The sequence below is a fragment of the Channa argus genome, chromosome 17, assembly GCF_033026475.1.
Source record: "Channa argus isolate prfri chromosome 17, Channa argus male v1.0, whole genome shotgun sequence".
In the NCBI taxonomy this organism is placed as follows: Eukaryota; Metazoa; Chordata; class Actinopteri; order Anabantiformes; family Channidae; genus Channa; species Channa argus.
Window position 1 is genome coordinate 7,187,853 of NC_090213.1, and position 24,370 is coordinate 7,212,222.

General features: G+C 37.9%; 1 protein-coding gene across 1 annotated transcript in view; it reads right to left on the reverse strand.

Moving 5' to 3' along the window:
* The window catches only part of rngtt (RNA guanylyltransferase and 5'-phosphatase), an 80,516-nt gene extending 56,369 nt beyond the window's left edge, over positions 1-24,147 (reverse strand). Inside the window, exons 1-9 of the mRNA XM_067482230.1 lie at positions 23,945-24,147; positions 22,448-22,557; positions 22,267-22,370; positions 22,086-22,174; positions 19,759-19,834; positions 17,037-17,286; positions 14,669-14,778; positions 13,127-13,228; positions 680-815 (exon numbers count right to left, since the gene is read on the reverse strand). Of these exons, the coding sequence (XP_067338331.1) occupies positions 680-815; positions 13,127-13,228; positions 14,669-14,778; positions 17,037-17,286; positions 19,759-19,834; positions 22,086-22,174; positions 22,267-22,370; positions 22,448-22,557; positions 23,945-24,008 (1,041 nt within the window). The 5' untranslated portion in view covers positions 24,009-24,147. The remainder of the gene's footprint in view (positions 1-679; positions 816-13,126; positions 13,229-14,668; positions 14,779-17,036; positions 17,287-19,758; positions 19,835-22,085; positions 22,175-22,266; positions 22,371-22,447; positions 22,558-23,944) is intronic.
* Positions 24,148-24,370: the final 223 nt, after the last annotated feature.

A 24,370-nucleotide genomic window follows, 5' to 3' on the forward strand; every position in this document is an offset into this window, starting at 1 on the left:
TTTTAGGTAAAGTTGCTAAACTTCAACAAAACAAGGCCTGGAGCCAAATAAAGAGCAATGACAAGAAAATGATCTGTTATCTCCAGCACTGGAATACCAAACACAAACAATGCCAGACATTTATAATCAAATCTCCTCTGACTGCAGCAATCTTCTTGGCTATGTTTTCTGCTGGTGCTATGATGATTCATGCATGTGCACCTCCTGCTGGGGAGAGCTGGTACCTGTGTGACTAAAGCAGCACAAACGTGCCGATAAAAAGCCTGCGCCAGGTATTAAAGGGTGAAGATAAGTCATCGACCCCCGCTGCCACCATTGGAAGCACATTGCTGTGTGTTACAACTCAGCACAGTGTGAAACAGAGATGCACAAGTAATGTAGCAGTGACAGAAAGCTGTAAGACATTTGACAAACTACTTCTCTAAGACGTGAATGATAATTTTAAGTCAGAGACTTTGCCCGTGATCTACCTTTGGCCTGAGACATGCTTTCTTTCATCAAAAGTTTGGCAACGGATGTCAATTATGTGCAAGAGCGTGCAGCAGGGGCAGGATGGGAATGTTACAAGGGTGGAGATTGGAGGGGCACATGAAGCTTCAGTGAAGAGAAAAATAAGTCAGGATTTTCAGAAAGTTTTATGCACAGCTATTTAAACGAAAGTATTGGAACATTGACTCACCCCATCCAACAGAGTATTTCCCAAGTGAGCACGTGGATCCTTCCGGAAAGGAAACTCGAGGTTTGCTATATGGAAGACAGTGTTGTCTCTGTCAATCATAAACACTTCATTTTTTCTGTTGATCAACATCATGTACCTGTGGGAGAAGACGACATACGGTTAAGTAGTGGTAATCCTAAGTAAGAAGTCGCATTTGTGCTGGCCGATAGGCCGCTAAAAGCGAGCTAATCTGTTAGGGCACTTACAGAGGACTGGCCGGTACTGTGTCTTTTAAAGGATTTTAAAGTTGTGTCTGAATAAACAACAATGACGTAAAACATAGCTTGAATGTTTAATAAGGAATAGTCAATCTGCTCCATCAGGACTGTGAAGGTTTGGTGTTATTTGGTCTGTCCAAACAAAGCCCTGACTGTTAACTCATACGGAGTCAAATGTTGCCAATTTCTAACTGGTGAAGAAAATTGGGAGAAAAGAACCAAAAAAAAAACCCAAACACAATTTCTTCTTTAAATATGGACAATTTCATATTTTGGATTTTATACGGAGATTAGTATTTTCATTATCCTGTTTCTTAATTTATTAATTATATATTTGTAAATGTTTACAGTGATTATAAAAAAAAACACATTCTGCAAAAAGAAAATGGGAAAAGAAAAGCTGAACATTTGATTGACAAGCTTAATCCAACAGTGTTTTCCCCCATTTCTACATGGAACTGCACTTTTAAAACAGCAGTGTTATATAGGTTTACACAATATGGCAACATGACTGAATAATAGAAATACAATAAATAAATAAAATAAAAAATAGAAAAACTCCATCACATCTTAACTAACTCAACCTGTTGAATTTATTGATTACAGTCACAGTATGGTCATCATTACCTATCATGACCCTTATGACACTACTGCTTTGTTTAATTTCACTCCACCACATAAACAGTGCTGCCTATAATTTTATGTAATCAGTTTGTTTGGAAGATTTAATATGTTAATCATACTTTTAAGCCGGATCGCTGTGAGCCAAAAGAAACACCACTTGAGATTTATGCTCCGCTACGAAACAACAAAGACCGAATATCTCTAATGTGCAAATTGGTTGTGCTAAATTCATATAAAACAAAAGGTGGAGGCATAAGAGCTTTTATCAAGTCTGAGAATACAAGAGATAACCAAATCAAATACCAGCTAATTATGACACATTACCAAAACAACCTCTTTTCCTTTCATCTAGCTGTGCTTTAATGGAACCATCATTGCAAACAAAGTATTTTTGATCTGTGCAAATGCAAAAGATAGTTAGGTTCACAATTACTAACTGAACTACTTATGGACATGTGAGTAAATTTTTTGTCATTCCAAAGCACTAACAAATTCCTTTTTCTATTACTAAAGTCCCTTATTGCCTCACATTAGCCCAGGAATATCCATTACTTTTAGGAGATTGCTCTCTTATACCTGCATACATCTCCAGTTGTTGATTATTTGTTTGCATGAGCATGAAGCTCCATAAATCCATGGCCAGCCTTTTTAGGTGAGATAAAAACACACACACACCCACCACCTCATCATTCTGACACAATTTTAACTTCTGAAAGGATACAACTTTGTAACATTTTGAAATCACTTTAACAAAACATTCATAATCTGTCTGCTTAACATTTCGTGACTGTAACAATTAATTCAAATTCAAAGAAGCCCTGTTAATTCTGCATGAAATGAAAGTCACAGACTGACAATTGTTCTACTGCAAACACACCTGGAGAATAACTGAAACAACTAACCAATAACACTTTAATCCAGAGTTACTGCTAAGTATGGTTCCTGTAATATATAAATCACAAAGTCATAGATAGAAAGATAGATAGTGTGCCCATCTATCTTTCTATAAACGATAGATAGGCACACTATCCCTATAAACATCTCAATTTGCACTGCAATTTTCTATAAAAGCTGCAGAAAAATCTGTTAGAACACTTATTTTAGAAAACTACAAAAATGTGGCTGCATACGTGTACAAACACACACACACACACACACACACACACACACACACACAATTAATGTGATGTGGCTGCGTTCAAAATCAACCAATCACATTGAAACATATGTTAAGTACTAGTCGCTACACACATGCAAATTAATTTAAGAGACTCTGATAAAGCCCATATAAAGTTGTTCATATAAATCCTAGTAGGATTTTTCTGACATTTTCTCAGCTGCCTCCAGCAAAAAAGGCATCAAAGGGATCTCACTGTTGGAAAGTGTCAGTCAGACTACCAAAAAAACTAAAGAAAGAAAAGGCACTACTTATACCATGGAAAAAGGTGAAGATGGATATCAAGAAGTGTAAAATATAAAGGTACAAAAGTGACTTTAATAGCAAGTGAATGTCCCAACAAAATTGATAAAAATCACAAAAAGAAAACTGGTCCAGGAAGCTGTCAAAAGGTCTACAGCTACATTAAAGGAATTTCTTCCAAAGCAATCTCCCTCATATGCTTAGTCTGTGGGGAAGGGTGTCAAAAAGGAAGACTTTTATTACAAAGAAAAACATCCAAGCCATACTACATTATGCAAAGACCTACATCCAGTCTCACAAAAGCATGTGGGAAAATGTGTTATGGTCTGATGAGACCTTTTACAGAAGCACTGGAACCCTGACATTCTCCTGAGCGTGTCCAGATGGGTGTATGTGAGAACGCAAAAGTCTGAGTGAGTTGAATTTATCCTTCGAGCCCACGGGACAGTGTCCATATTATGTGCATCAGAATGCGCATGCATCATGCTGCTTTGTCCTGAATCAAGCTGTGAACAAAACACTGTAAGTTTTCTATCATGTTGTGCCTCATGTGTGCGCTGATCCTGCACTGAAATCTAGCGGAGCTTCTCCTGTGAGTGTTAATGTATATGTGTAAAACACGACTTCGGCTAATTTCCCCCGACAGGCTCAAGATGTAACTTTTTGGCTGTAATTCTAAAAACTATGTCTGGGGTAAAAACAACACTACGCATCGCAAAAAAGTGCAACACCATACCCACAGTGAAGCTTAGAAATATGGCAGAATTATGCCTTTGGGCTGTTATTCTTCAGCAGGAACTAGGGCTTTAGTCAATGCTCTAATGTGATGTAAGTGAAAGCAGAATTACATAGAGCCAAAAGTAAATCTCAAATGGGCAAATAAATGGAAAATTACTTTTTCATCCACAAGGGCACTTGGTTCAACTGTTAGACTGGTTGAACAGCTGTCAGCTTAACAGAATAGGTCATGATATCAGCATGTGCTGATATTAATTTGACTCCACTTATCCTCTACATCACAGGTGAGCCAGCCTGAAGGAGCACGAAACACACAGATCAAGATCCAGAGACTACGCTTTCGACTTTTATGAGCCTTAATTCTATGTTTGTGGTTTGAAAGGTACAACAGTGGAAAAGGGAAATCTTTAAATAACAAATGTTCAGACTTCAGGTGTGAAGCAGACTTTTTTTAATGCCAAATCTGTCTTTCCATATGAGCTGATTTTTTAACTATATCTTTCCTGTTATTGCTATAATATTAAAACCCGATCTGGATAATAGTTCATTTAAAATCCATTTACAATTTTGAGCGATCAAACATCCCTGACTGATGACAGACTAGCCTAATGTGGCATGTACTGGGATGTTTTCATCTTATCAGGGCCAAATAAACTAATCTAAATCAGCTGTTTGCATGGCGTTAGTTTAATTGTTAATTCTTACATTTAAAAGTTGTTACTATATACAAGTGCCAAAAACATTTTAATTAGGGATAAAAATTAAGCCTTCATTCTATGAAAGCCACTGAGAAAATAAAACAGTCATAAAAAATATCCAGAGATGCATGAATGTAAGCAGAGTGTTCATACCAAATGTTTACGGTTTGATCAACTGAGTCGGGCTGGCAGACGTTACAGGCAATTAGAAAAGAGGGACAGTAAACAGACAAAATCCTTCATCTGTTTGCTCCAAAAAGACAAGCTGAATGATGGGCCACACCCATTTACACGGGCACCATTGTTGTCTTGGTGTCATCCTCCACAAAAAGCTTCAAACAGCAGTAAGCGCTCACTGATAAAATATTTTTATGCAATTGCTTTGTGAACACTATAATTTACTGGGTTGAACAAATTTCTGTTACTCTGAAAATTACATGGATTTCAAGTCAATCTTTGTCTCATAAAAATGTAGTTGACACAATGATTGTCAGTATCTGAATATGTTTTATCAGCATCATCTACATAACTTTAGAAATGCTGGCCAAATTATTACAGCTTTAGGCTGTAGCCTATCAATCACAAACACAGACTGCAGTGTTATAGGTGCAATAGAGGGCTACCTGAAACTAACCTCCAAAACACTCTGAAGCAGGCTATAGTTCCAAACAGAAGTCAGAATAGTGTACTGTCGTGTGACCTTCTGGTGAATCTGTTTCTGATTCCTATTTGAATGCACAGCTTTTCAATCACTTAAAAAGCACGTTAAACTCATGAAAGGAAACGTTGATCATTGCTGCCTTTGGCTTTCCCAGTCAGTATAACAAAACATTAATGAGCCACTGCAACTTGGAATAACACTAGCATATTAGCTAGAAAACTGTTCAAAACAGAAAAGATTATCTGTTAATAAATACATTTCCTTGAGAAATTCCTTGAAGTATGTGCTGAATGGATTCATCAGGAGTAGGTACTGTACTGCATATTGCATCATTTCGTTTTCGGGTTAATTACTTAGACTGGAGCGGGCTTGTGTGTGAGTCCTTTGGGACATGTCATAAGGATGAGCTGGACTATAGTGTACCTGACTTGACTGAAGAAGAAAAAAAAAAACGTTCCTCTTTAGCAAGCTATTGGCTTCATTACACACCTCTTATGAACCCAATTACACTTTTAAGGGCTGCCTGCTGCTCTTTAATACAAAATACCAAGTGGTGAATAAAGCAAGATGAACTAACATCCTAATGAGCAACTGCAGCCCTGCTATGTTTCGAAAGGTTAAGTATCCTAATCAATGTGACTGACAACGAAGGCTAATTATCTTGTAACTATAACATATTAGGGAATTCGTGCCACGGAAATAGTGCATAAATGCAGGCTAAAAAGGATACACAGCTTTCGGGAAAGCAAAGTCTTATGACGAGAGATGGATTTGAGATTAATGACTACGGACTGACAAACCTACGAATTTCACATACCTGCTGTCTACACATTATTATCACAAAGGGATTAGATGTAATAAATGTGCCATTAATACCAGCTGGTTCAAAGTGGGAAACTTGATGAACTGCCAAGAATGAGTGTGTGTGCAGAATACATTACCAGCTGACAAAAAGTCTGCAATGAGAGAAGAAATATTGCCTTGATGAGCTCAAATCAAACCTGTAAAGTTTTTCCATGGACGGCAATTTACATATGACTCTTCTCGTTATCTTTAAGGCATATATGCGCTATAATATGCCTATACAATATCCAAAAAACCCAAACAGTTGATCCCGAACAGTTGCCCAAACATGACTCCAAAAACCAAAACTTTTCACATTAGAAGTTATTAACATACAAAAGGGTGAGTTGTGGACCATAATAAAAGTTTACAAATCAATAAAAAGTACAGTTTTAATATTAAGCAGCAAACTGACTTTCGTAGACATTTATTTGAAATGGTTTTAAATGCCGTGCTGGTATACAACCACATGAATGAAAGCAAACTTCAAGAAATAAGAAATATATGAAATGATAAATAAAAGTCTCTTTTATAGTTTTATTTTTAAGTTTTTGAAGAAAGAAAAACTCCCACCTCTGTGCTTTGAAGTCTCAATAGGACAAGGGGCTGTTCTTTTCTTCATCTTTATCAATTTGAAGACACACTACAGTGTAAAATTACTTCTACTTCTAAGGGGAGCACCATTTGAATTTTTTAACTTTAAAGCAATATTATTCAAAAACAGCAGTAAATATGTATGTATAGATGTAATACCAGGTGCAGTTGGGTCGGGAAAAGAATATGAAAACCATCACTATGACAAAAAGCTTCCGTCTCCAAAATTGAATTTTGTTCCCTTAAGAATAAATGCATAGTTTAATGACACTCCCAGTACAGCAAGGGCTTGCACAAGGGGTTTTATTTTTATTTTATTTTATTTTATTTTATTCGGGGGAGGGGGGGCTAGACATATTACCTAGTTATTTCCATTAAAGTCAAATGCTTCTCAAGCAAGCTGGCAAAGGAAAGTGGTAATCATAATCCTCACAAGGTTCTATAGTTCAGTTGAAAACTCAAGAGCAGATAGTTTGACCCTTTCAATCCCCACCTTCCACCTCCAGTTGACAGAAGAGAGAAAAGAGCAACAAATGCTAGTCTTAGAATGTAAATGAGGGTTACTCAAAGGTCTTGTGGAAACTGCAGGCAGAAAGATGTGAGAGAGGAAGGAAAGAAAAGTGACGGGGCCAAATATAGCTGCACCTACATTTTCAGGGTCCAGCGAACATGCAATGAAAGTATTATAAAGACAAACACTTCAGTCTAGGCAAATGATGATTCCCATAGACAGGAACATGTTCTTGTGCAAAGGGATGATATCTTTAATGTCAGAGGACCACTAACTGAAAAGATCCAACAGACGCTGCAACATAGACGATCTGTCAACCAGTAAAGACACAACAGGTCTGAGCTGAACAGAAGTGGTTCCCCTCCTGTCTAATTGGCCAGTTAGCCATGGCTAACACTGTCCACTGTGTTCAGAAGAAGACTGAGGGAGATCATTAGTGTTGTGTAACTCCCAGTGGTCCTCTTCTTCATCGCAGCATCACCTTCTTCATTTGACCCCCTTTCTCAGAAGGTTATGGTAACAGCAGACACTATTTTGTCTTCATACAAGCAATCAGAAAACATCCAATGTCATGTTTTCCTTTATTCACACAAGTCCTTCCCAGCCTGCTCCTGCCATCTGATGGGTGCTGTGAGCCTCAGATCTTATCCTTATCCCTGTCCCCCGGGCACTTTAGCCCTAATGAGGCACAGACGGCCATTGTGTCGGCTTTGCCAGCCTAGTCCTGCAGCATGAATGACAGCGGCTGAGCTCCGGGGGAGGCATTAGATCAGACCCAGCAGCTTTGCACATCATTAGTGGTGCATCAATGGGCAGGACTGCTTTTATACACCAAAATAAGTAAGGTTAATTTTTCATTTTAAACATACAGAATCTAAAATATCCATATAATATCTATATTCTAATGTTGTTGAGTTCAAACTCCACATCTTACTCTGATTTGCTGTTGTTCTGGCATCTTTGTAGAAAAAAAAAAGATGGATGCATGTACGTAAACTATGATTCACTAAACTCTGTTTTTAGCCATACAGCACTGTAAACAATTGTCAAACTCTTATTTCATACTGTGAAAGCTGCACAAGCAAAATTATTCTTTTTATGGAAACAAGTCCTGACTTGGAGAGAATAAAGTAACTGCAGTAGGGAAAATTGCAAATCTGATGATCTGCAAATTTGCTCAAAGCAGCTCCAACTTATTCCCACTTAGGGGAACACACCTATTTCCCAATGATGAGTCACACTATAAAGCTTCACAAAAAAAAAAAAAACCTTGAGGTGAGAAGGTTAGCCAGATCAGCACCTGTCAAAACTATGAATGTCTCCTCTGGATAACAGTCAAAGTGTTGCACATGTTCACATTACAGGCACCACAAAAAATTGTAACAAATGCAAAAATCAGAGCAGGAGTAGAGCAGTACAGTACAGCAATCCTCTCACTTGCACAGCAGGCCAATCAAGTGGGGGTGTGTGCGGAAATTAGAAAAACACAGATATCTGGTGGCAATTGGACTGTAGAAATCAAACTTTACTGTTCCACGTAGCCAATAAGCAAAAAAACAAAATGGCCAAAAGGAGGAACATGCACACAGCTGCTTGGCTATATGTTTCAGAGGAAAGCAATGGAAACCAAACAGGGCTACTCTGACACTGACCACAAGACTTTGAGGCTTGTGGACAACTGTTCGACCAACTGAGCACCCCCAACTCATATATCACGCAAGTAACTAACGGAGACAGTAAAAAACAATTAATAAGGAAGAAAAAACAACAACACCCAATAAACAAAGCTACATCAAAATCTTGACCATCCAAAAGATCTAATATGGCTCCTCAAAGTCAACGCCACGTTACTGTTTCATTACTGAAGTAAATTAAAACAGCCAAAGACTTTCACACCAAGTCCACTTTCTCTTATAAAGTCCAAGCTGAGCAGCATTGTTTGTTTAAAATAATTAATTGGCCCCTCTACCTCCTCCTCCTTTACCTCTCTGGGGCGCAAACCAATCTAGCCCTGACAGAAGGCTCTACAACAAGATGATTAAAAACCTAACTCAGCCTGTTTTCCCTCTTGGCAAATCCACTGATTTTGTTGTCCTTTCCAAAGCCCATTAGAAGCCACCTTCTTGGCAGACAACTGACAGTTTCTACACTGCATGACTGCTCTGCGCATCGGGGTTTAGTACTTCGTCACCATCCTGCCTGGTGTTGTGTTACTGAGCAAAGCAGTTTAACTGTCAGGATTGTTGATGTATATAGCCCAGTGGCCAGAAGAAGAGACTGCAGCAGTTGTTAAAAGTGAACGTTTTTGTTCAGTTAACCTTTTCCGGCAAACATTATGCTTTGTAGGAAATAAAGAAAATTATTGCCTTTAAAAGTAAAAATGATTTGCATTTAAATGGGAAACTTTCCTATTTTCACCAAAGTAACAAAAGGGAAACTGGTGGGATTTAGAATATGTAAGACTTAAGTAAGGACCTCTGGCAATATGCAAAAAGAAAAATCTTTCCGGACCACCTTGAAGAACAGAAATGTCCTATTAAAAACCCATTTTGGGTCTTAAAAATGCCGATGGCTGGCAAACAGGATGTTTAATAACGAATGCTCTGCACAGTCCATGTAAATAATGCATATAAAAAAAAAAAAAACACTCTCAAAACTCATTAATCCTGTTTATGCATTGCAAGTGCTCCACATATTAAAGCAGATTAGGACTTTATGAATGGACACCTTTTAGGATTAATACAATCCATGCGATTACAAGATGAATCAAACTACAAATAAAGTATGATTATATCCACTAATTGCCAAGGAGTTCATGTCCTTCTGTCTTGAATTTAACAATAATTCTTGTTGTCCAGCACTGGAAGATTTAATAAACACTGTGTAGATTCAATAAAGACTGGCCACATCTAAGGAATTTCAAATCACAGATATTCTTTTCACTAAGCCATTTCTCATCATCGCTTCTTTGTGCCCCCTAAATTTCACATAAAAAGGAACGATGTGCCTGGACAAAATCAAAAGCAAGTGTTTCAGGTGAGCCACCAATAAAAGTAGCATGCTTTTAAAAAGCTGTGATCCATTTCTTAGCTCAATAGAACAAAGTAATATCAGAGCAGAAGTGTCAGAGGAGGAGGGAAAAAAAAAAGACTTTACTTTCTGTGCATCTATAAATGTAAGTTTTTCCCAATGACAACACAAGCTTATTACCTGAACGGTTACAGTATAGAGAATTCTTCCTCTACGGTATACGCTGTGGAAATTCCTATAGTCTTTGTGAGACTTATTCGATACCCTGTGTCATCAAAGTTTACTGTCTAAAACTAAAAAAAAAAAATCAAACCTTTTGCCATGTAAATAGGCTGAGATTGTGATTTTTCTAGTTATTTATACACACCTGCAAAGGAATAGCAGCTTCAACTTTCAAATTTTTGCTATAAAACAGAGACAAAGTGTTCAAGAAAAGCACATTAATGTGCATGAATTAAATGTGGAAAAAAGTGAAAACACCTTTTATACCGTTTTACTTCCCTTGCTGCGAACATGATTAGTTAAGGTTTAGCAACAGCACATCTCTAAATTTCCTGTTAATTACACGGTGCTTTGCTTGTTTGGAAAGTAGTTTGAGTGTTGAAAATAGTGACTGGCAGAAGACGCTGCATTTATTTGGGCAGCACTAGCGCTATGTATGATAGTTAGAAACAGTGTGTAAAGCTTTTACTTAGTAAGAAACTCAAGTGTAAAAAAGGAGGCTGTACAAAAAACCTGAGTGTATCAGGTAGAAACATCACTCGCTTCTCTAATAAAACACAAATTACCATTGATCAAATTACACTAAGTATAAATAGATTAGTCTTGCTCAATTAGACTCGAGCACAATATGTTCTGGTGACACTTATCTCTGAATTATGCTGGTGGGTTGGACTGAGATTCATATTAGCTCTATAGACAGAGGCCATTATCATTCACTAACTCCAGGTCATGTGTAAAACCAATGTGATCCAAAAAACACAACGTAAGTGCAGGATGAAGGCACAACCACATACTGTCACCTCCTCCCTTTTTTCTCCAAATGTGTGTCCATTTAACATGCAAAAAAACAATCACATTATGTGCGTGAATGCTTAGTTACAAATATAATTAAAATAAGGAGGAAATGATAAACTGCATCACAAATTAGATTCTTCACTGAAATAGATTTTGGATAAAAACTATGATCATTTAATCAAAGTAAAAACGCAAGTGTTTCTTAATTTATGACAAGATCTTTACAAATCTCATAACAATTTACAGTGTTCAGTTCTTTCATTATGGTGCATCATCATTTTATATTGATTGTTCACTTAAATCTTCAAGAAAAAAATTAAGGGATTTGTCATTTTCCATTCACGGTAGATCTGTCTGATTAAGTGTTTTGTCCTGGAAACTGACAAAACTGTTTGCTATAATTTCCCTAAAACACAATCTTAAGTTTCTGTGTTTGTCTTAGAATGTGTGTGTGTGTATGTGTTACTTTTGCATCTTTTAAACGTAAAGCCCAATTACCCAAACACAGGATTACAACGTAAAAGCTTTCAGCATCTCAGCAGAAAGAAATTCAGAGCAGAACAACGCCAGACAATAGGGTTGATAATTATGATAGTCCTAGTTTAGCTAAAGTTATCTCAAGATAACTATAAATAAAACAATTTAGAAAATAAAATAACTTTAAAGCAGAGCTGATCTACACCAATTGCCACCCAGCGAGAATTTCACTTTGTCTCAGTTACACTTGATTTGAACATTGTGCCTTTCAGACACTGTCTCACTCTGATCGAACAATTGTGGACTGGATCTCAGTTTCTTTGACTTCATTAAGTTGCTGTGACTGTCAAACTGCAAACGTATTAAAGTAATGCATGTCTCCACACTGACAGGAGAGTGCACTTTTTATGCACAGCAGCAGTACTTCATACATTTGTTTTGAGACATTGTAATTTTACTCTAGCCCTATGAAGCGAAATACATTTCTGCATGGCAAACAGCTGAACTGTTGCACAAAAATCCTGTTTGTAGAGTGAAACCAAGTGGATGTGTTCAGGATGTGCCCATTTCTCTCTCTGGAGAGATTCTGTTTGTTGAGCCTTAGATATAAAAGTTTTTATTTTTGCTCTTTAAAAGTAGTAATATGTGTAACATTATTAGCAGCATGGAACCATGCTGGTGAGGTAAATTAATTGAAGTCAGCAGACAGTCAAGGTAATTGTAGGTTAGTCAATCTCTAAGTAACTGTAAATCAGTGGTAGAACATTTGTACAGTTTGGTATTTTAGGTTGCTTTTGCCTCCTCCGAATTCAGAGGGAAGCATTGGATTTTTTTAATTTATTTTTTGGTGCTTCTCTGTGTCTCTGCTTTTCATGACTGAAAATGTAGGTATCACTGCTCTTTAGGACTTGAGTAAATAAGAGCAGGAGCTGGAGGCAGCAAAAGACAGGAGTAGTATTCTCTACTTAAAATTGAGAGCAAAATTGTGAAGAATTTGCAGGTGATAGCAGTTGATTACACACATTAGCAGAATATTGGTCGTGGCCAAAATCTGCTAGTTTTTCTCATACAGGATATGAAAGCACTTTATTTTTTTGTCCTTTCGGCTTATCCTAGGAGTTCAGAGTCGCCACAGTGGATCATTGTCCGCATGTTGATTTGGCACCGTGTTTACACCAGATGACACAACCCTCCCCAATTTCTACTGGGCTTGGGGACCAGCACTGCACAGCTGCGGATGGGAATGGGCTGTTAGGGGTTCAGTGTCATGCCCAGAGACACTTCGACATATAGCCGTGACCGGGGATCGAACCACTGACCCTGTGGTCTGTGAACCACTGCCTTACCAACTGAAAAATCCCTGATATGTAAAAATCTGAAATTGGCTGCAGCACACTGTGATCTCTCCCAAATACTGGAATACTAAACTCCACTACTCCAGATGCAATTCCTCCGGACACAAACTCTCAGTATTCCTACCAATTGGTCCAGTCAGTGACACAAATGTGATACTTTTTTTGATAAGTGTGGACAAGGAGTCATTTACAGTATAGAGATCTTAAGAAAAACAGACCCACCGTGTGCCATCAGCTTTCCAGCTCACTTTGTAAGGTTTCTGTTCCAGGTAACGAATGTTTTGTCTATCCATGGACACAGGCTGAGCCCCAGGAAAACCAGACCTGCAACAACAATGAAAAAAAAAAAACAATCGCAATCAAGTAATTCATAACCCTGAAATAAAACTGAGTTTACAATTAGTGAAAACGGCTGACATTAGAGTGATATGAAGTACAATTCTGATCCAAAGAGCATCACAATTTTGAGAATACAAAACCTAGGAGCAGCAGCATTACTCACATTGCAATTTTGGGTTAATCATTTACGAGACCAATATGAATTATCATTAAACAGAATTATGAGTAATCTGATTATACCTATTGCGCCTACACTGTTCCAACTGGATCGTTGTTTTTCTGATTTACCTGCCATTACCAAACACAATAAGTCAGCAATTCAGTTCGACGCATCATCCTTTTTATACCCCATAACTCATTAAAGCTGTAGAAAACTTGAAAGCCAGAGACCATGATGATCGTCCTTAGCTTCACTAGAAAGAAAGATAAAATACATTTAAAACATCCTTCACACAGTGCTGTAGTAAACAACGTTGTTCTTCAGTTTCTGCTGGAGTCAAAATGATTGCGACTGGCTCTCCCTTGGCTGTCACCCACACTGCATCAGATAATCTTAGTATAAAGTTGAGGCTTTCTCCACATTCTCCCTTAGTGTGGCTCTGTGCTTTTACAATCTGTCAAGCTCAGGGGGGTGCAGGGCTGGAAAGTCACATCTTGTTCACATACCAATTGTCACTACACCAGCTTTTTGCATCTGTATGCGTAAAAGTACCAATTAGGAGTCAATACTTTGGAATTAAACTGACAAGACTCCTATCAATAAGTCATATTTGTCTGAATCCTGCTTTTAGATTCAGCACCAACACCGTTTGGCTCCAAGTACTGTGGAGCCCTACAAAGATGTTTGCCTGACCATTATTTTAAAAGAGTTTAATACATTTTGGACCAAAAAAAACAAAACCTTGCCTCTGCAGAAGTGGGCCTCTTTAACACACCTCTTCAACAATATGTTTGTTATAAGGTGGGAAGAAGACAAGTGTGGGAGAATTCGGGTGGCTTGAGCTTTAACACTGTGCAAAAGCTAAAACAGCACATTTTGATTTTAGACACTAAATGGTAATTTTTAATCCGATAATACCCACATTCACAACTAATTATCAGAACACCGTAGGCAGAGACACACACAGGGCAAAAGTAGATGGAAAAAGTAGCGAAGAAAAACAACATGGACTGTGGTGACTTTTCTGACTCTGCAATTTCATTTAAAAAGCTGCAGCAGCATGTTTCTGCATATTTCTATTCCTGACTCTGCTGCCTGTCTGAAAATGTAAAGATCTTAGCAAAAAAAAAAACAAACCAAAAAAAAAACAATAGGTGACTTAAGACAAATGAGTCATTCACAACACCGTACAGTTCACCCACGTGTACACACAGACACACAGAATTCCCCTGAGGGGCACCAGCAGGACAAAGGTATGCTCTTACTTGTCCCACTCAGCCATCGCCTGACACATCCTTTGGATCTCCCCAAGCTTAGGTTGTGTAGTGACCTGTGTGACGCCCTTCACCGTGATGCCTTCAAGGAATACTGCACCCTGGGGAGGAAAGAAAAAAAAAAAGAAGAGAAAAACAGAACTTGTATTGCATTTAAATAAACACTCATGTCCTCCTACACACTTAAAAAAAAAAAAAAAAGACATTTTGAACATCACTATTATTTTCCAACCAGCTGCTTCTTTGCTTTATGAATTCCTGTATGCAGCTAACAGGTTGAAATATTATACATCAATCTTTCCTTTTGACCTTTTCAATATTAATACAATGCTCAAATGATTTTATGCTTCCATTTCCTATAATCTGCTCATGCCCTTCAACTCCCAAGAAATTGGACTCTACTGTCTCCTCTCTCCATGCTTTTTTACACCATGATCCCATTTATACAGAAATCCACTCACCTACTTTGATAGAAGCATTAGCGACATAGCGACATCTGTGGTACTTATTCACCTCATTTCCTAATCTCACTTTTTTCCCTTTTGACGTGACCTTTTTCCTCCTCAATCTGCCCAAATGAACCTTGCTAACCGGTGTAATATAATAATATGCCAATTAGGACAGAGACAGACACAGTATATGTCACACCAAGCACCATTCATGATCACAAAAATCTCATTGCCCACCTTTTGATCTAGAGAGAATTCTGTGCTTTAAACAATGGTGCTCCTGCTTAATGACATTCATACACCCTTACTCAAAGCATAGTCACACCAGGTTGCCTTCTTTGCCCGATCAGGCACACAGGGCAGTTTTAACTTGGATACAGGGTTCCCAATGGTTTCACTAGGTTTAATTTAAGTAATCTAATACTGCAGGAAATAACAATTAATTAAAGCCTAATGGTAAACAAATAGTGACAATATGCCTTTCATTTTTCTTGTTTAATTTAATCACTTTCTATGTATCTTGCACCCCGATAAGCATTTGAATTGACAGATTAACCAATAAAAAGGGGTGAGCTAGTTTTTCATTTTTGCCTGATGGTGCTGACAGAAACAGGAAAAAGAAAAAAAAATCTTAACAATGTTTCCCATAATATATATATGTATTAATAGCTACAGCAGATACTACTAAAATATCACGAGTCATCAAAATTTACGATGAACATATAGTTTCCTAATTACTTTATTTTTGCAGCTGCTAACATTTTCCTACTTTGAATACATTTCTTTCGGTGGTGAAATAAAGAATAATTAAAAAAATAATAATAAATTTTGTTTTAAAATCAACGTGCAGAACACATTAGGCTGTGGCGACCCCTGGAGGAAGCCGAAAGCCGCTGATCATTGATTTTGGCAACAACATCATTAGCACACTAATCAATAATGAAAATAATGATTAGGTGCAACCCTATTTTCAACAACAGAAAAGTGAGGGAAGACAAAAAAATGAAATTATTAAATAGATAAATCCCTGAAAGCTGTAAAGTGAAGGTATTGTGCGATTTGCATTGAGCTACATATTCATCTTTATAAATAGTTCAAACATATGAGAACAAAAATGTGATACCTTTGACTGTCAATCCAGATCCTATTTCTGAAACCCAGCAGCATGAGGAACCAGTCCTATCACAAAATCCACCTCTTTATTAATAATTTGTTAAACTGAGATAATACTGTCAAAAATGTACAAAGTAATGTTTTTTATTTCCAGATCAAAAGTCAAAAGGGTTTCATTCAAATAAATTTCATGACTTTTCTCCTCGTAGCAGCAAAATGACAATAGTCCCTCAACAAAAACACGGTAAGGTACTGCTGCTGCTCTGTGTCCTCTGGCTTCCTCCCTCGAGACCTTGATTCGGGTTTTCTTTAAAGCCAAATAAATACTCCACTTATTCTATTTGAATGCCATTTCAATTCGTACAAATTCCTACTTTTTAAACACCGCAGCTGTTGCCAATGCTTCTACTCTGACTGCTGTAGAAGTGTAAGCATCTTGTAAACCACTCAAAATAACTCCGATGAGAACATCAACTGAATTCAAACAGAAGTAAGCTTAATTATAGCCTAGTGAAGATGATTAAGTACTCCTAATTTCACCAAATGCACTGATGAAAGGTTAACATAAAGAAAGGGAGACAGCTTTTATCTCATCAAAATTATACCTTTGCCAGCAGATGAGGAGATGTAAAGCATAATTTCCTCTGCATCTGAAGATGCACTTCATTGGATTATTATCCACAGTTAAAGATAAGTGTCTCATCAATTAGAAGTGAAGCCCCTCCACAGACCTTCACCCTGCCTGGCATCCATATTGTGCGGGGGGGCAAAGTGTCTGGAGCCTCCAGAAGTCTTACCAGTTTTAGTTTTTCTTTCTTTCGCTTGCCAGGTGCTGACCCGGAAGAACTCGGGCCCGACTCCTGACCGACAGCATTACCGTCATCGTCCACATCCCCATCATCGTCGTCGAAGCACCACTCAGGCAGTGCGGGGGCGGGGGGTGTGTCATCCTCATCACCATAGCGACGGAAAAGCTCTTTGAGGTAGTCTCCCTTGTAGATCCCTGGGGCCCGGGCCTGGGCAAAAGCAGCCACAGTTGCCTCAACACTGATAGGAGTCATGAAAAAAAGACAGCTTTAAAACTAAGATTTATTTCATTTTATTGGTGACAATACTTTCAGAATAATTTATGAACTACATAAAAAGGGGCCAAATATTTTTAGGGCAGCCACTAACAATTTTATGAATTTAATAGAATTTAAGGAAAGACTGTACTTTCTTTCTCTTTGTTAGAGATTGGGGAGAGCGTGACCAAGAAGAAAGAAGTCTAATTGACATGATTCAATCTTCGAATAACCAAACCTCGATGACTAAGAAACATCACAGACATTAAAATAAAATAGATTAAAAATGATTAAAATCACCGGCATTAGGGTCTTTTTTGACTCAATTTTAAACAAAGTGAGTGTATTTTAACATCCCTGTGACATGTTGTTCACCAAATGTACCTCACAATTCTCTAAATCTCTCTTTCCTTAAAGTGCAGATCCCCCTCTGTGCTTAAGCTGACCATTTACATAAAAGTTGAATTATTCATAAGCATCCAATTCCATTGGCTGGAGGTGAAATCCCCACAATCACTCTGAGCCAATCAGAATACAACTTAAAGAAATACTGCAAATTCTCTTACGTTGCTGATACCTCTACCTCAGGTTAAGGTGCAAATGGAGATGTATACTGAATAACACAGTAGTTATATAACCATAAACCAAAGCCTGAGGCTGGAAAGTGAAGAACCTGCTGGTGCACAATTTCAGACAAGAATTCGGTAGGATCATGTCTACGTTTCTCAACAAGGTACGCTGGGGGTAGTTTTTAGCTGTGCGCATTTTAAACCCTTTTCCAAAAAAAGTGTAGATAGTGCTTAAAGCACTGAGCACTGAGCACTTACGTAATGCTCATCCTCATATTTATTTGACTGCTGAGTGTGATGCAATGGAAACAGTTTCAAAACCGCTCACTCCTGAGGCAGGAATTTCAAACATTTAAGAAACTTAAGACAGCAGAGAGAGTTTTATACCAAATTTAAAACTATTTGGAAAAGTGGTATCTTTGTCTAAGAAGACCTTTCAATTGGAGGTCCTCAGGAATAAATGTTTAGTCCACTAAGTTTTCATATTTATGTAAATCATCTTGATTCATTAAGAAAGGGCAGCAGTGGTACAGTGGGTAGAGTGGCCAACGCTCTTCCCCACCACATGCCGAAGTGTCCCTGGGCAAGACACTGAAGGCCTAACAGCCCATCCCCATCCCCAGCCGCGCAGAGCCGGGAAGGGTTGCTTCAGGATGGGCATCCGGTGTAAGAACTGTGCCAAATCAACATACTGACAAATGAGCCGCTGTGGCTACCCTGACCTCACGGGACAAGCCGAAAGGACAAAAAAAATAAACAAATAAAAATCTTAATTAATTAAGAAAAAGCATTTCAATAATGTTTATTATTCACTGGGTCAGGACCAGCAACAATGATCACACTAAAAAAAATAAACTAAAAAGTAAATAAATTCTCTAGCAAATGATGGTGGTTTTCCACTTTTCTGTATGGAAATCCCCCAAAACACTCAGAATACACTTCTGATAAATCATATATATATATATATATATATATATATATATATATATATATATATATATATATATATATATATATATATATATATATATATATATATATATATATATATATATATATATATATATATATATATATATATATATATATATATATATATATATATATATATATATATATATATATACACACACACACACACACACACACACACACACTTTTATTGTTAAAAACTAAAAACAACAAATCTACCTTTATATTCATTTTAATTATTTTGCACATAACAGTGGACTGTAAATGCTCTCAGAAAGTTCATTACACAGGAAGCTGTGGGTGGTGGGAGCATTTTATCCAGTCTACATGTCAAAGCCAACAGCTTTCAGGGGTTTCGGTTTTTTCAGACTGCTGCTCCACCTCTGGCAAAAAACACAGACTCACCTCCAACTAACTGTTGTAAATTATTTAACATGTCTGTCATGGACTGAGAAACTATGTGTAGTGTACACGTAGTTTTTATATGTGGGACAACACGAAAAAATCATAGGGAAAAGGATAAAAGGGAATTAGATTAATAAAAAAAAAACGGCTGGGAGATTTAGGCCCAATCACTTTCCTCTATTTTTTAGTAGATCAAAAAACAAGTTTAAAATGATGTTTGATGGTTGAAATAAGTTTAATGGCAAAATAAAATAAAAAAGTTGTGTCTTTTCCTTGATTTCGTGTTTGCCTTTGAAAACCCACATTCACCAATTTACTCTAGCTCTCCATCCAAAAGTCAACTGGGACACTCCTACCTCTCCACATGAACGCACAAAACAGAAGGTACAGGGATTCAGCAATCAAAAGCAGAGTAATGATGCAATGTACTGCTGCTCCATGTTGGATGATTCATGTTAAAACGGAAGGTGACCATAAAGATTGTTAAGACTGTGAGCCTCAACCCTTACCTCCAGTCCATCTTCTCGACCAAGAATGCACATATCAGAAAACCAGTGCGGTTGAAGCCATGTGTACAGTGAACACCTTCAGGAGAGAGAAAAGAAGCAGTACATAGGTCAAAAATAATGAAATCCTCTTAAATTTACTTCATCTTTTCCTGCATCCGTTTTCAACACCTTCATGTGACCAATTTCATGTAGCAGGAAGAGAGCGAGGCATCATTATTCAATAGTTTGTTTAAATCATATTCATTGTGTTTGTCATTCACAGCAATTTCATCAGTCCTCTGAGATATACTAAGGCTGAATGCATGTTTTGAGCAAGGGCATAAGGTCACCCGTTTCGAAAACTCACAGGCAGATCTCCCTCCCCATCCCCCATGAAGGTGGTCTTGACATTATATCGACATCAAAAAATAAAACAAATATCAATCTGACACTAGCTGTTGTGCACACAGACAGACTGATGAAACATTCAGGAAGGTAAAGAGTGAATGAAAAGGGGACATAAAAAACTGTAAAGCAGAATCTGGGAGCCTGGTCAAAAAGACAAAATAACCTTCAATTGTCAACAAAGTGCTGTGCAGAAACAAACATTCTTCAACAGGTACACATCGAGGCCACACACACACACACACACGCTGAGGAAGTTTGCCTGGTAAAACCAACGCTCATGAAGATGAAATGAACCAACTTTAGAGAATGGGGATCACATTTACCAGCCCAGCTGTCTAATGTGGACATGTTAACCACGGAGACGACAAAGCCTAATCACCAGCTGGCTAAAGAGAGGACATCGCTATGATGACATTCACACATTCTGCTCTGATGTTGGAGCAGGCAGCAGTTATAGCAGTAGCTAAGACAGAGCTGGACAGGGCGTTAAAATGCCAGGGTGAGGTATAAGAGAGCACCCTGCTGTCAGCAGTGTGAAAGTGCAACTTCAATACCCACGTATACTTGACTCCGATTTAGATTTAATAGAATCCAACAGAGATATAATGTAGCAGCTCACAACACACAGCTTAAGAAAAAACCTTGGTCCATATGCTGTAACTGTATTGTGACCCATAGTAGACAGATTCTAAACAAAACATTTTATTGTGTAAAAAAAAAATAAAAAATTGTGAAAAAGATTACAAAGAGGTGGCACTGTTTCTAAATTACTTCACACCTTGCTCCATGTCTGTGCAGTAAATCCATTATTTTTACAATAGCATATACACTAACAACTAGCAGAGTACCGCAAATGTGTAAATATGAGGCTTTTATTTGTCGTACAAGATGATAAACTGAGGTGATTTGGTTTTGGACAATTGGACAGTCAAAGCAAAGCATGTCATTTTTACCATTTTCAGATGTATTATAGGTGAAACAGCATAGCATACTTTATAAGCTACTTAGGTCAGATTTATAGATTCTGAATTACAAACTCTTAAATAACTCAAGTGCACATATAACTACAGTATTTCTTTGTATTTGAATATACACTGGAAGCAACTGTGCAAAAACCTGCCCACATTTGAACATCTACACATATTTCCACTTTAAAAAACAAACTTATGGAGCCAGGTTTTAGCCTAGGTGCCAAATCATGCCCTTTCACCTAGAAATCACCTACACAGTCAGTGGGAGACTGCTGCTTCTCGTATCAAACTCCTACATTCTTAGAAAACCAAAAACTCAGTGAACTGCACATGACTGTTAGGATATTGGTTTGAGAGCCATGTACATTTGGAAACATGGACATAAGCTCCATCTGCAACAATGAAAATTATGTAAATCATTAAGCCCCTGACCTCCAACTGCATCAGGCATCAGCAGAGTACTGGCTGTATTGGAAAGCTATCTGATGTTTAAGAGTGTCAACATCTTTGTGGCCACGAGTCAAATTGTACATCTTTATTTTTAGAGTAATAATGCCCCCTGTTGGACAAAAACCTCTTCTCAGGGAGCACAATGTAACTTGTGTAAAATTATAATTACTGAGCAGCAGAGCTGCTGAATTGGATGGAATTAGATTGTACGGGTGTAGATGATAAAGTGGCCAGTGAGTGTATGTTGTAGGCTTTATTGACACTGGAGAACTCTTTGTAAAAACTAAAAAATGTTTCTGAAGTCAGATTAAAAGTTATCTTTTATAAACCGTCCGAAAAAACTGCAATCAAAATTTTAAAAAATTATAAATGATTGTACATAAAACACAGTAAATATAGTAACACTATGCTACTACTATCTTTGCTGCTTCTTTGCGAGCATGAAATAGCCCCTAGATTTGATATCAAAAGAAACTGTTCCAATAAAATGTAATTCATTTGCTCTAACCATTTTCTTACCTATTAACTCTGTGGGATTCTTCTCGATGAAGTTTTCACACAGCCTGATGAACATCGAAGTCGTCTCTTTTGAAGGACATTCTCCGTGGCTAAAGCAAAGAGAAAGACATTGTTACAACAGAGAAGCAACATAGACTGTGAGGCCAATTGCTCTAAATTGTGAAAGTGAATTTGCTCTTACCCTTTACATTGTAGCTTCACATAGTTTATGCCTTCTTTTTCAATATCATTGCGATCATAAAAACGAGTAGTGTTTGTCAAATCCACAAGCAAACCCATTTTAACCTAAAGAGACAAAAAAGTACAACGTGTTATAGGTTTGAACTGTTAGTCCAAACCTGAGTGATCATTTAGATACTTACTTTGAGACTTTTTAGGTAGTTGGACAGCATGCTCGGGTGAAATCTGTTCTCCTCGGCAACTTGGTCATCGTACCTGGGACCCAGCATAGTTTTCATTGGCAGGAATTTACCTGTCAAGGAGAGCACAAGCAATTTGTCAGTTGCCACAGTTCAAGTTTCCTTTACATAATGGTGTTTTGTATAGTTAATTTTATTGTCAATAGAGCAAGTCAGCAAAGACCAGAGACAGCACCAGGTCAACCAAAATAAGGCATTAGAATACCTGGTGCTAACTTGTAGTTTGGGGAATAAATATTGTCCTTTTTATCATTTCCAAAGTTTGCAGCTTATAAACAAAACAACTACAGAATTGTATATAAATAACTGATGGTTGCAGCCTCACAGGTCTCCTGTAAAGTAAGAACACTACATTGAACAACACTAACCACACAAGAAGAAAATGATGCAATTTTATAACACACATTTCTTCTCGCAGAAGATGCGGTGTAAACAATTTAGGTCCTATAATTATAATTTCAAAGACAGTCCCTCTTTAAGACTAAGGTCACAGATTTGCAACATCCCTCTCGTCAACAAATTGCTATTAATAAAGTCCTCTGTGGAGCCCGAGGGTCTGTGGCTGCTGGGCTGGTAATCCAGCCTTGAGTATACTCAAGTCCAAATCAAAGAGGATCAAACACCTACAAGCTGTGATCCCATTAACTTTATCATGGTCCATACAGTGTAATAAATGTCTACGCTGGTGTAGGTGTTAAAACGCAAACGTAAAGTGGGTCTGGCATCTGTGTAAACATGTCACAGCTACATGGCTTCTCCACCATCACCGGTTTGTTTTGACACGTGATCCTTCGACGGTCAGCTAGCATTAAGCTAGCAAACTCAGTCGTAACAGCAAATAAATGGCTTGAACTAGCTCGAAGATCATACTTTGTTCAAGATTCAATAAACTATCGGCTAGCTAACTAAATTCCACGCGGTTGCCTAAGAGTCGAGTACGTTAGCCAACGCTACAAAGTGCACGACCCTGAGTACAGTGTCGTGCCAAACTCCATTTGAAAATACGGCAAATTAAAGTTTGGCCTCATGATAAACACACATGCTGCTTAGAATTATCGGAACCAGATAGCTGTTAACTTCGTGGGTGTCATTCAGTAAAGTCTGCAAACCGACTTACACCAAACGTTGCTTCTTTTAAATACAATAATAATTGAAATCAGGTTGTTGTTGTCTTATATTGCCATGCTGTTATGCTAACTCAGCAGTGTTTGTATTAGGACGAAGAATTAGCTAGAATAGCTACGTGCTACCTACTATATTAAGACATCTGGCCAGTTAAACAGGGGGACAGAAAACCTTGCCGTGTTTTACCCACGTGAGGTAACGTTACTGTGCGACAAACACATAAACTGCAATACAGCACGTAAATACCAGTTAGCAATAGCACTAGGTACATTTAAGCTGGTTAATGTGACGCTGGGGCACTGATTCTTAGCTCACCTGCCACAGGTTGTCCTCTCCTGGGGCAATTCCGCCATCGCGGAGGAGGCCCGGTTTGTGACATATTCGGGAGATCTTTTGGTGCAGTGAATCGCTGGTAAGAACCCCTCGTATTAATAGCTAGTTAGCCTGTTGGTTTATGTTCCCTCTCTCACAGCTCAATGATCCCCGGTTGTGCTTCTTCTTCTTCTTCTTCCTCCTCTTCTTCTTTTTCTTTAAGGTTTGTTGGCGGTTGACAGACCAGCTTAAAGGCTTATTACCGCCACCTTCTGGATTGGCGTGTGTAACAAGCGATTAGCAGAGGAAAAGAAAAAACGCTTTTATTTTTCTGAAATGATAAATGGTCTGCACTTATATAGCGATTTTTTTTACCTATACTCTAAGCACGTTACACTGCTTCTCAATCAACCATTTGCACCGACGATC